This window comes from Panthera pardus, unplaced genomic scaffold, assembly GCF_024362965.1.
Source record: "Panthera pardus isolate Hobbes unplaced genomic scaffold, ASM2436296v1 HiC_scaffold_3, whole genome shotgun sequence".
NCBI lineage: Eukaryota > Metazoa > Chordata > Mammalia > Carnivora > Felidae > Panthera > Panthera pardus.
The window spans coordinates 30,868,490-30,881,275 of NW_026526876.1; the positions used below are offsets into that span (position 1 = coordinate 30,868,490).

Genomic DNA, 12,786 nt, shown 5'->3' on the forward strand with positions numbered 1-12,786 from the left:
ACAAGGCAAAGAGGAAACCCTCTCAAAAGATGAGGGAAGGGGATGGTGAGGGAAACTCCCAAGAACCACCTGGGAATGGAGCTCTTCACTTCTTGATTATGCAATACTCTGCAAGTAGTAAAATTTATGGCTGCTTCCATCCAAGAGCGCCTCCCACGCCACCAGCACTTTGCTAAACCCTTAACTTACTTTATCTCTTTGAAGACAGGAGCGAGCACAGTGGTCAACAGCTCAAACACAATCAGACAGAACTGGCTGCTAGCTTCTCAACCTCTCTGAGCTACAGTTGCCTCATGCATCTGACCCCAAACCCCACAGGATTAATCACACTGTTCCCCGGGGACCACCTTCACTGCCTGGACCCGGCAGGCAGGAGCCAAGAGGACCAAGGAGATGTTCTATTTTTCAGGCCGGGCAGCATAGTCCCAGACACAAGCCCCCTAGCCAAGGATAGGCCCCAGGGCCCGGGACCCTGGACTGGCCTGAAGTCTCCCATGTCCTGGGACAGAGGAGAGGAGGCCCCTGAGTTATAGAAGCAGAATGGGATGGATCACAGGTCTCTAGCCTCTTGATACAGTGCTCCCTCTACAATAGGCCCTCAGGTAATCTCAGGTCATTTTGGATACAGGCCCCTGGAGACCAGTCTTTCCCTCTTGGCTTTATCACCAGAATATGCAGAATAGGTAAATCCATAGAGACAGAAGGCAGATTGGTGGTTGCCTGGGTTAGAGAAAGATGGGAGTGGGGAGTAACTGCTTAATGAGGATGGGGGTTTCCTTTTGGGGTGATAATGTTGGAACTAGACAGAGGTGGCACTTGCATACATTGTGAATGTACTAAATGCCACTGAGTCATTCATTTTGAAATGATTAATTTTATGTTATGTGAATTTCACCTCGATTAGAAATAAGGGTACCTGTAGCTAAGAGATTAAAGAAGGAGGGGGGGAGGTGCCTGGGTGGCTCAGTCAGTTAAGCAGTTAAGCGTGGGACTTCAGCTCAGGTCACGATCTCATGGTTCCTGGGTTCTCTGACATCAGCAGGGAGCCTGCTTCAGATCCTCTGTCCCCCCTGGCTCTGCCCTTCCCCCGCTTGTTCTCTCTCTCTCCTGCGGAGGCAGAGGCAGGTGGGAAGGTGAAGGAGGGCTGAGTTATGGGGGGAGGGGGAGATGTTGTACATTCTGATGTTGCAGAAAACGGAGCAGCTTGAGGTAGGGGGAAGGTAAGAGGGAGGGTGGTCTGGAGGATGCAGCCAGTTGAGGCAGCAGTTTGAGCTTTGGAACTTGGGGAGCCAGCTGCCTACAGGGGAAGGGGGAGAAGCAGGGAGGGAGTTGGACAGGCGCTAGTAACCTCTGAGCTGTTTGCTTCCTCTCAGAGTTTAGACTGGAAGCTCCTGGGGGAGGGGGCAAGGACCTCATCTTTTTAGCTGACTTTAATTTTCGTAGCAGAGCTTCGTCACAGGTAGATGCTTCTTTTAAAAAGCCTGGCACCAACGGGATGACATCAAGCATGTTAAGCAGCAGGAAGATTATCCACCGCCCACATCAGAGAAGTGAGGATGGCACTGGGCTAAGTGTGTGTGCCACTCAGGGCAGCAGGGGGGGGGCTTGCCCAGCTTCCCCGGGGCCCAGAGGGCCTGCCTTGCACGCCCAGCATCCCGAGAGGGCAGCACCCACCGGGGTCTGGGGTGGGGGAAGGGGCTGGGTGACACCATGAGCTCCTTTGTCAGACCCAGGAAGGAGAGTGGGGGCAGCTACAGGAAGTAGGGGGGTGAGGAGTTCCCTCCGGAATCTATCCCCCCACTTCCCTCCCCTGTGCTTGCAGGGCTCCTGCACATGCTCAGTGTGCCCACGAATTGGGTTGGCTGGGGGAGGGCACTGACTGGCACCCCCACTTAAAGGGCCAGTGCCATGCTTGCTTGAGCCCAACAGGGAGCAGTAAGAACTGGCCACCCTCTGCCCTCATACTGATTTCTTCACCTCAAACCCCCTTCTTCACTTCCTGGCAGACATCTCCTGTCCCCTCTGGACACAGGTGTTTTCCACCTGAGGTGAAGGGAGTCCTTGATGGGAAAAAATGAGAATCCCAGGCCAGGGCACGCCGGGGTGGTGGGAAGCTTCACTCCTGTGAAATATCTGCCTCTGCCCCGCCACCCCCCACCCCCCAACCCAGGTAACCAAGAGGATCCTGGAAAGCAAATGGGCATGAGGGAAATAAGACACTGAGAATTTGCTCTAGAAAGGCCTGGAGGGGGAAAGGGGAATGTGTCTAAGCCCAGCTTTCCCCAGCCAAGGGGGTATGTAGGTTGCAGGGGAGGGGGGAGGCTGTAAAATTGGAGCTTCTGTCACTGTGGGGGACCGGGAGAAGCCCAGGCCTCAGGACGGGGCAGCCAGAGAGGGAAAAGGCAAAAGGAACCCACACCTGGCCACTACCTGTAGCCGAGCGGCCTCTGCCCAGTACTTGGCCCAGTACTGCAGAAGGCACTCCAGCTCAACCCTGGGGCTCCAGGGCACTGAGGTCGGGGAACCAGATGGCCGGAGGAGGTGACAAGGGCTCTTCCTCACTGACTCCTCTCAGTGAAGACACTTTCCCAGCTCACACTTTTCTCCTTTGTTTTCTTCTTGTTCCATCCTGTCCTCCACCAACCTTGGGGAAATTAACCCACCTTGATGTGGCCCTGACCAAGAGCCCTCAACGCGTGTGCGTGCGTGCGTGTGTGTGTGTCTGTGTGTTTGGGTCTCTGGACAGGGGAGGGCCAGCAGCTAGCTTTCCTGTCTCTAGGCTCCTCAGCTTCTGGGCCAAAAAGGGCTGAACTCCTCACCTGTCCCTTCCCCTGTACGGAGCTCTTGCCTACTCAGGGACACGCTGGCCAAAGCCGGCCTCCTGGGCACAGCCCCAGCACCCTCTCCCTCACACCACACCCACAGCCCTCCCCCAACACTCCAGCAGCCCCCTCTGGAATCTTCTCACCCTTCCTAGTTACACACACACACACACACACACACACACACACACACACACACACACACACGTATATGCCTCTGGGTAAACAACCTTAGGCCAGGCCCAACCCTCTCCCTCTGGGCTCCCTGCTGAGGAATGCGGCAGCTGGGAGGCTGCCTGAGCCTTGCCCAGGGGGCCTCTGGATCCAGGCTAGCACCCACAGGGGAAGGCAGGCTAGGAATTCGGAAAGCCACACCCTCTCAGAGCCTTGGATTTCCCATCTGCAAAGTGGGGACAAGCGTTCCTCTGGCCCTTCCTGAACTGTTCAAGATCAAAGAGAAGGGGGCTAAAATCTTTGGTGAAGGTTCCAGGAGCAGAACGCCCCACCCCCACCCCACCTGCCACCAGGGACTAGAGATTCTGCTCTTTCTTGAAACCCATCCCTCCCCAGAATCTGTTCTCCCCTTGCTTCCTTCTTGAAGGCGCTGGCCAGGCCTGGGTGTGGCAGGGCAGAAATGAAAGTTGTCCTGGCAACACACAGGGTTCGTCAACATTTCCATCCCAGCGGCTCAGAGGCCTGAGCCCTTCTCTTGCCCAATGTGGCTTGACAAGATGAGCCTTCCTGGAATGGAAGCTAGGTTGGGCTGGCCAGGTCTCCGCCCCTCCCCGGTGCACGGGGCGGCAGAACCACACAGGCTCGCTGGTGAGTTGACTAACTTCCCCCTCCACCACCCCAGCCTGACACTAGGCAGCCAACAAGGACGCCTGGAAGGGGTGATGGAAGTGAGACCGGGTGTCTGGAGAAGGCTGGGTCTGAGTGTTCCAGTGTGTGAGCTCGTTTCAGAGCCCAATACTGCTGGCACCTTGGTGGCACCTTATCCCAGCTGACTCAGCTTTCTATTACGCAGACAGGGGAGGGGCTCACCTCGGAGGGAAGGGACCACACAGGGGATGGGGCAAGAGGAGCAGCACACACAGATGTGCGGTGGGCACGAGGAAAGCCAGGCCACCAGCTCTGCTAAGGGCGGCTTCACTGCCCCCTCTGCCTCTTGGGCTTTTTTTTTTTTTTTTTTTTTTCAGGAGAAAACTTCCCTTGAGGGATACTTCTAAGTGCCCTTCCAGGAGGTCTGGGGGCAAAGGTGATGACTAACCTCCTGCCCAACCACTGGCTTCGAGATGTGGAGGTGGGTAGCGGGCTGTCAAGGTAAAGGAGACACAAGCCATCCAGATCCTCATCCAGCCCGGCCCTCCGAACTCTGGGGAGGACAGGGAGGATACAGGGAACCTGGGAAGAAACCCTGAAGGAGCCCCTCCAAAAGTCCCAGCCCCCCCTCCTCCAGAGGACACCCCAAGCTCCTCACGGCAATCCGGCATCTTAAGTTCTGGCTGAACCGGTGGTTCCTGAGCCCCCCTCCCAGCCCTGCATCCTCCTCTATAAAACCTTCAGAGGAGTCTGATTCTTCCTGGACACAGAGAGCAGCATTCAGACATCCTGGAGGCCCTGGTAGTTCCCCAATACAGAGGTCGGCTGGCCTCCCAGGCTTGGGGCAAGGTGGGTCTAGGACCCCAGTCCCAAACCTCTCTGGGACAAATGTGCTTCGATTCTCAGAGCAGCCCTAGTGAAATCAATCCTAGCCACTCCCATCTGACCTCACGAAAATCATTTAATCTCTTTGAGAAAAATACGAAGACATCAAAGAACACATTATGGAAACGACAAGGTGGGAAGGCTGAACCGATTCTAGCTGTTCTCAGCGGACACAGGGGTACTGGGAGTGGTTTCCAACTGCCACCTGCCTCCCTGAGACCCAGCGGCCTGAGTGTATATGAAATGGGACCTTCTCCCTGGGTCAGCCTGGGTGAGGGGCCCCCCTAGGTGCCCGACTCCCCGCCGGGGCAGCTGCCCTTCCGGTTCCACATCTCGTTCTCCTGCCGGAGCCGCTGGTTCTCTGTCCGGAGCCGCTCGACCTCAGCAGCCAGCTCCTCCACCTGGCGGCAGGGCTGCGGGCCGGTGCACCCCCGCAGCTGTTGCAGCCTCCTGGTCTCCTCCTCGGCCTGCGACAGCCGCCTCTCCAGATCCAGGTAGTCTCGAACCAGCTCCTGCTTGCTGCGGTCCTGCAGGCGCTCGGTGTGGTAGCGCTCGTAGGCCTCGGAGAAATCCCTCTGCTGGAACTCACCGTGAGCCGGGCCTCGCCCGTCGCCTTCCCCTGCCTCGCTCTCCCCGCTGGAGCCTGGCTGGGAGGCCCCATGGGGCACTTCCAGGTTGGGCTCCTCAGGGTCTCGGTCATTCATCAGAAATTGGGTGGTGTTGTAGGGCGCCACGGGCTGGCCTTTGGCGAACATCTCCTCGCGGACCCGGGAGGCCCTCTGGCTCTGCCTCTCATCCCGCTGTTGCTTCTCGGCCCAGCTCAGCTCCAGGTAGGGCCGCCAGTGCCTTTTGCGCTTTGAAGGCCTCCTGCGGTGCTTCTTCCGGCCCAGCACAGCCTCCACTGAGCTGCCCCCTGGGCTCTGGGTCCGGGAAGCCCTACTGTTCCAGCCCAGGCCACTGCCAGCCCCAGTAGGGTCTTCCTCCTCCGAGTGGCTCTCTATCCGGGGTGTCAGGGGCAGGGAACTACCAGGGTCATGAGGCTCAGGGGGTGTCTGGGGGCTCCCAGGAGCACCAGGGGTCTAGACAGAGGACAAGGAAGAATAAATCACAGACAGCCTGTCCCCGGTGGTGGAACCCTTCCATAACCACTTGGCCTGAAGCCAACCTTCCCATAGCTGACTTGGGGTCACTCTCCAGCCTCTCACCCTCTGCAACTATTTGTTGGTTTGTGGGTTTTTACCTGTCTACTGTCTGCCCCCCCGCCCCCCCAGCCCTCCCCGAGCAAACTCATGAAAACAGCAGGAATTCTGCCCATATATTTCACTCTGTAATTTCAGTACCTGTTCTGTGCCTCACAGAGCACAGTATTCACTAAATACTGTTTGAATGAAGTAGGAGAAAAAGAATAGAGGTCGGGGACTGGCTCCTGATGCATTTGCTTGATCAGTCATCTTCCTAGGAAGCTTGTCTTTCAGACAGAGTTGGCTTCGTGGGGAAGCAACCTGTGCAGTCTCTCAGAGCCTTTCACCCCCACTCTGTTCAGAAAGGCCCCACGCTTTGCTTAAAGCTCTGCTGTCCTTGCCTTGAACTTAACAATTTTTTAATAAAGAACCCTTTGCACTGGGCCCTACAAATTATGTAGTCGATCTTGCTTCCAGGTATTTGCATAGCTGACTCTTTAGGGCTTAGTGCCCTCTTCAGAGGGGCTCACCCTGACCACCCTATCTAAAGATCTGCCCCCTCATCTTCCCTTCCCATTGTGAGGGGACCCAGTTAACATTCCATGTCGCATCTACCACATTACCATTTACCATCTGTCTTCTTCCTATAAGAATGTGTCTTGTCTGTCCAGTTCACCACTGTGTCCCCGTGCATGGCCCAAGGTAAGTGCTCAATAAACATATGTTAAATAACATAAAGCCCATAAGGGGGGGGGGGTCCAAAAAACATAGGGACATGAGGCTCTCCTTTCTGTTGATCTAGGGCAAAGAAGACAGGGTGTATTTATTCCAGGCAGAAGTTGCTATCACTCTTTGACAGGAGCGGCAGGAAAGAGGCCCTCACTAGGGAGAGGAAGGGTGAACCTCCAGTGTGCAGCCGACAGAATCCTAGAACTTATCTAAGAGGTGGAAAGGATTCTGTCAAGAGCGTGTGTACACAGCATGTGTTTATCTCTGTTGTGGTAAGGGTGGGAGTACTCAGGGTGGGGGATGGAGAATGAATTGCTCTATGTTTGTGGTTTGGGGAATTCTAATAATAACTCCTGCCATTAAAGTGTTGCTCTATAATGTACACCACGGCTCAGAGACATCTGACATAGGTCCATACAAGCATAGCGTGTGCATCGGGGGATGCACGCAGCCCTGTGAGAGCTGGAGGTGCGCTGTGAGTGTTTTAGAGGCCCTGGAGTTCTCTTCTTCATCTGGGATGGAGTGTGTTACGGCGTCTACGCAGTACGTGTGTGTGTTGTTTGTCGTGTTGTATTGTTACTTCACCTGCAGGGAGATCGTAGATCAAGAACAGGCCTTATCTACACCAGTGTCTTGAGCCACCTGAGACGGAGTTTCTGCCCCACCCCAGAAGCAGCAAGGCCCAGGCAAGGTGGTTTGCTTGTGTGTGCACAATCGTTCACCTGCCCCCAGCCCTCAGTACGTGTCCCCCCTGATGATCCTTCCCCTCACCCAAACCATCCCTGCCCCTCAGCCCCACGTGCTGCCTCCCTCCTGAAGGCTTGTCCCTTTACCACCATTCCCACTACTGCAGATAAGCTGTGTGATCTGGGTGAGTCATATGCCCTCTCTGAACTTCTAACCCTGACCTACCATGAACTCCAAATTAAACAACTCCAGAAAACGCTGGAAGTGGCTAGCTAAGGTGGGTCAGAGGAGCTGAGCTCCTTCCTCACCTACAGGGACTCAAAAACTCGGGGAGAATAGGCAAGGTGGGGGCAGCAAGAGAGAGTATGGGCAGAGCGGGTTTGGGTTCCTGTTGCCAGATCAGAAGGTGATGTTTTCTGAGAGTCTGACACAATCTGTGTCTCCCTCTCTCCCGGATGATGTGTGCACCCCAACCCCTAACCTAAATTATGAACCAAATGCTCAAACTGTTTTCCCTGTGTCAGGCTTCGTTCTCAGCCTTGACAGATTGCAAGGCAGAGTTCTGTTGTCAGAAGTCCCCAAATTTAATCTTGGGGTGCCTGGGTGGCTTAGTCGGTTAAGCGTCCGACTCTTGATTTCGGCTCAGGCCATGATCTCACAGTTCGTGGGATTGAGCCCTGCGACAGTCTGTGTTAACAGCACGGAGCCTGCTTGGTATTCTCTCTCCCCCTCTCCCCTCCCCTCCCTCCCTCTCTGCCCCTCCCCTGCTTGTGCTTGTGCGCAAGCACGTGCTCGCTCACTCGCATGCACTCGCACTCTCTCTCAAAAAACAAAAACAAAACAAACTTTAAACCTGGACCTTTTGTTTGCTAGCTGCGTGGTTCTAGAAAAGGTATTTCAGCTCTGAGAACCTTAGCTTCTTTGAAATGGAAGTAGTAACCCTACCTTGAAGGGCTCCTAGGATTTTATGAGATAGCACAGATTTGGCATCTGGCATACTGCCCACTGCACAGTAGGGACTCATTTAAAAATACTGGTTTTCCAAATCTGCCAACACATCTGAGACACGCTGACGGGATCCATGGTAGGGCACTCAGGTGGTTGGGAAGGTGGGGCTTACCTTGGCCTCCTCCAGGGCTGCGGGTGATTCTGTATTACAGTTGGTCTGGTTCGTAGTAGCCACCTTCTTCTGTTCCAAATCTTTCAGCAGATGCCTTTAACTAATGACACCTGCCTTAAATAACAGAAAAACCAAGTCTTAAAGGAGAATTTTCAGGAAGACTGGCTACCCAGGAATTTTTCCCCAAGGCAGCGGCAGCCATTTTGTACCACCAGACCTGCCCACTGTCCTTATCAAACGAAGGCCCTGAAGGCTGCCTCCACACCCTGGTTTTCACACCTCCAGCCAGCAAGAGGGCCAAATGGGGAATAAGGGACCATCTTCCCAGTCCTGTTCCTCAGACCCCAGGCCAGGGTTTACGTCCTATACTGTTCTTCTAGAAGTCACTGAGGCCCAGGCTGGCAGTTAGGAAGCTCGCCCTGAGCTTCCCGCCGCCCCCCCCCCCCCCCCGCCCCAAAACCAAAAGGGGGAAGGACGCTGTCCTGGGAGGCAAGGTACAGCAATGACCTGGAGAGGCCGACAGTCGAGTGGGAGTGGCTGTAACAAGAAAATATGTAGCAGGCTTTACAAGGGGGTCCTTTCCTCACTGTGTCCAGAGGCCCCAGTCTTGACAGCGGACCCCCTCCCCCTGCCTGCCCCCAGGCTGGACTCCAAAACCCAGCCCTGAGAAACACAGCTGTGGCCTGGGCCGAGCCTGGGGCTGAAGCCTTATCATCTCCTGGGCCTGGCCTGCCTCCCGGCTCCTTCCTCTCAGGACGGGAAACAGAGGAAAGGGGAAGAAGTCTTCACACTACATGCAGCTGGAAGGGAAGCCCAACTGGAATAAGGATGGATTCCTTGGAAAGGGGGAAGTGGTCCGAGAAAGGAGATTTTGCAAAGGCAGAACTGACCTATTTGCTGTCAAGGATTATGCACACGACTATATCTGTGTGTCTTTCTGTGCGACCGACCTCCTGTTTGTGCAGTTCCCAATGCCTCAGCCCTACCTCTTGCTGCAATTGCAGCAGCTCTGGTCAAGCCGCTCAGGCACTAAGGTTGGAGAAGTTGGGGGGGCGGGGGGGGGGGGAAGCCTGGCAGCGCGGTGCCTATTGGGGATTGTAGTTTTTCCAGCTTTGGAACACGGATCAAGATCCTGTCACGTCTACAGTCAGACCGAGAACTCCAAAACCCATATACCCTTGCGCGAGTGGCCTCCCGCGCTCACCGATGCCTTCTTTGATTGGTCAAGCCGTCTGCCAATATTTCCCCTTTCGTCAACGATTAGCTGTGCGGAAGCACAACGGGACCCGCCTTCCGAGCTCAATTAAAGAGTTCATTGATGGCGTTAATCTTTACGGGGCAGAAAATAGATCCGGCTGAGAGGGGCGGGGCTGTGGGTGCGGAGGGATCCTCGGCCCTAGAGGAAGGCGACGAGAAGGATCGGTGGCCGCCGCCGCCATTTTGGGCTGGGAGGAGGCAGCGGAGGGACTCGCTGCGCAGTGAGAGCACCCCGTGGGGGGTGGTCCGGGCGCGGGGAGAGGCCGGGCCGAGTGGGCTGCCTGAAGTGGTGGCGCCGGGAGACGGCGGGGAGTGGGACCGGGGACCGGGGGGGTGAAGGTTGGAGTCTCCCCGGCCGGGCCCGGTCCTCAAACCGTCCCGGCAGCCCCGCAGCCTCGCCTCTCACAGAGGGCGGGGTTCTTGGGCAATTACCGCGTGTTCCCCGAGACCCCAGTTGGGGAGAGACCGGGTGAAACAAACGACTCCGCTCTGCTCTTCCCACGGGGGACGCAGATCCAGAGGCCGAGTTCTGCCAACTTTCCCCACCCCCATGCGGCCTGGGTATGGTGGCGGGGCCCAGCGTTGCGGGACCCCCACTTCGAGGGGCGAGGTGGGGGCGTCGCCAGATTCCAAAGACTGGCGCCCCCGGGGAGGGCGGAGGTCCCAGCTCTGGCCGTGCGTCCTCCTGGCGTGGCTGGCAGCTGGAGGCCCCGAGGGCGCAGAGCCGGGTGCACCCACCATCTTCCCCCCCCCCTCCCCCATACACCAATGCCATCTCGCGGCCCCGGCTTCGAGAAGGAAACAGTCTCTTCTTACAGTAGCAACCACCAATTCCTCCTGGAACTAGGTAGATAGAGGCACGTGGAAGGCTTTGCGAGCCCAATGCTTGGAAATCTCTGAGCGCTCTTGCCCTCAAGATTTCTAGCCAGCCCCGATTGTCGGAATGACCTGACCTTGCACGTCCCCAGCCAGTTTGGGAAACTCTAAAAATGTGCTGTTCACTTCTCTTGAAAGTTTACACCGAAAAAAGGTTGGGTTTTGCCCTTTACGGGGTTGGGACACAAAAAAAAAAAACTGAGTGGCCACGGCTCTGGGAATAAAAGTGGAGTGGCCCATTTCGGATGCTTCAGGAACATCTGTTTGCGTTTTGAAATCCGAGCCATGAGTTTTAACCAAAACTTTTGGAGAAATGGCTGCCCTCCTAGAGGAAAGAACGAACTAATTCCAACATAATCTTTATAAGACTACAAATTCTTTCCAGTTTAAAGAACTTTTCTTCCACAAACTGAACAAAATGGGGAGTATTTTGCCACTGACGCATCGTTACTAGGGAACCTCTATTTTGAATTTCCAAGTACACTAATTGAAAATCACCTCTGTGAATCCCAGATGCTACCAAGATAGAAATTGCAGTTTTGAGCAACTTCATATATGTAGCGTTTGAGGGGTGGGGGGAGACCTGCTTTGAAAAAAATAAATACTCAACCTTACATTGACAGTTATAGCAGCTTCTTAGGATTGAAGTTTGATGTGAAATTCTTTTCTTGAATTACAGATTAAACCATCTTGTTTCCTCCTGCTCGAGATCCAAGTTCAGAGAGCTTTACATACAGCTCAGGGATATCTTAATAATTTTGTTGCTAAAATACCAGTTAGAAATTATGTGTAGCATGAGAGTGACTGGGTAGTGAACTTTACCTTTGAGGGTATCTTGTAATGAATCTCATTGCCAATTACACATGGTCACATCATTCCTAAGCCTTTGGCTTGAAAAGCAAGAACCTTGAAAGGTTTTTGATAACTGAAGCCCTCCCCCTCCTCCTATTAATCATCTTTTAAGTTGTAAATGACAGTTCCATAACTTTATATTCTCCCCCTGCTCCCCAGATGTTCTCAGAGAAAGCCTTACAACTGGATGGTGACAAGGTGATCACCATTGACTTAATTTCTTAATCCAAAATTTGAACCACTGAATGAAGTATACTTGATTCATACTGTAGGTTGACTTGGCTTATGTCATGTTAATTTTACACTGTTCTTCAGATCAAGAGAAGATGGGTTAGGAAAAGCTGACTTTAACTTGGTAGGAGTTAAGTTAAATAGTCATAGGAGCTGAATGGGGCTTTACAGATTATCTTTGTAGTTCTTCTGTCAAGAATTTAGTGGAGGATCCCAGACTCTTGTGATTTATCCTCCATGGTGAAGTAATAGGGTTAAACCTTTGGATGCTACTAGGTAGACAGTACTGGGCCAGGTGCAGAAATGTGTTACTCATTTAGAAAGATGAAAGGTTATCATCTTTAAGGTTGACCCGGAAGCTTTTCCATTCCTTGATAAGAAAAGTTGGGAATAAACCCAGTTTAATAATGCTCCCTTGGTTATCTTCTGAGCAAAACACAGGACTGGAAGTTAGGAACTCCAAGTTCAATTTCTGTGTGTGCTACCACTGACTTGATTGGCTTGGCCGGAGGCCAAATCCTGAAGATGAGGCCAAACTGGTCATTTTGTTGCTGAGTCCATTGTTCATCTAATGTTCAGCCAGACCTTCAACTTCCTTCTCGGCTCTCCCCTTTCAGATGAGTTGTTTTGGGGTTTATGACAAAGGCTACAAACCCTATATGCTTCAGTTTCCTGATTTGAAAATAGTATCTGTGTTGCCTCCCTCATAAATACCTTGAGTAACTACTCTTCAGTAGCTATGTAAACATTTACTTACTAAAACTTCATTATTTGGGAATCTAGAACTTCTGCTTCAGAGGTTATCTGGGGTATTTGGGAGGCCTGCCTTAAAGAAGTGTGGCCCTGGTTGCCCTTGGCGGCACAAAGGGGGGCCATCCAACTAGGCTGAATGAGGGTCAGTTTCTCAGGGTACCAAGCAGTTGTTACTAGGAAGACCTGGATATTTTACCCTGATGGCCAGCTCCTGGGGCCTGGTGGCTCTGTGTGAGCAGGATCCATGGATGAGTAGGATTGACTCTTGGAGCAGGTCCCCTTTGGCATGAAGCTGCTTGCTTCTGAGTGATTGGATTTCCACAATCATAATCAATTTTTTATTGTGTTTCGCTCTCACCCTCTTTCTCTTTGAATTTTCTCTTTTTAAATTGCTCAAGTGTTTGTTGTTTTGTTAAGTACACTTTTGGAAATAACTAGAGAGGTAACCTCTTAGACATTCCTTTCCATCCTCTAGTTTGGTCTCCTGCCTTTGCCTAACAGTTGTACTGGAGTTATCCAGGTATGCGAACTTCTGTGTTGAATCAGGCTTCAGACTTCAAATTAACCTCCT

At 53.4% G+C, this 12,786-nt stretch overlaps 1 protein-coding gene across 1 annotated transcript; it reads right to left on the reverse strand.

Annotated features, from left to right (window-relative positions):
- Positions 1–4,587: 4,587 nt before the first annotated feature.
- Positions 4,588–7,932, reverse strand: HEXIM2 (HEXIM P-TEFb complex subunit 2). Its single transcript, XM_053892218.1, has 2 exons — positions 7,927–7,932; positions 4,588–5,608 (listed from the first exon to the last, which is right to left on the reverse strand). The coding sequence occupies exons 1-2, from the start codon at positions 7,930–7,932 to the stop codon at positions 4,814–4,816; spliced, it is 801 nt and encodes a 266-aa protein (XP_053748193.1). The 3' UTR covers positions 4,588–4,813.
- Between the last annotated feature and the right edge of the window lie 4,854 nt (positions 7,933–12,786).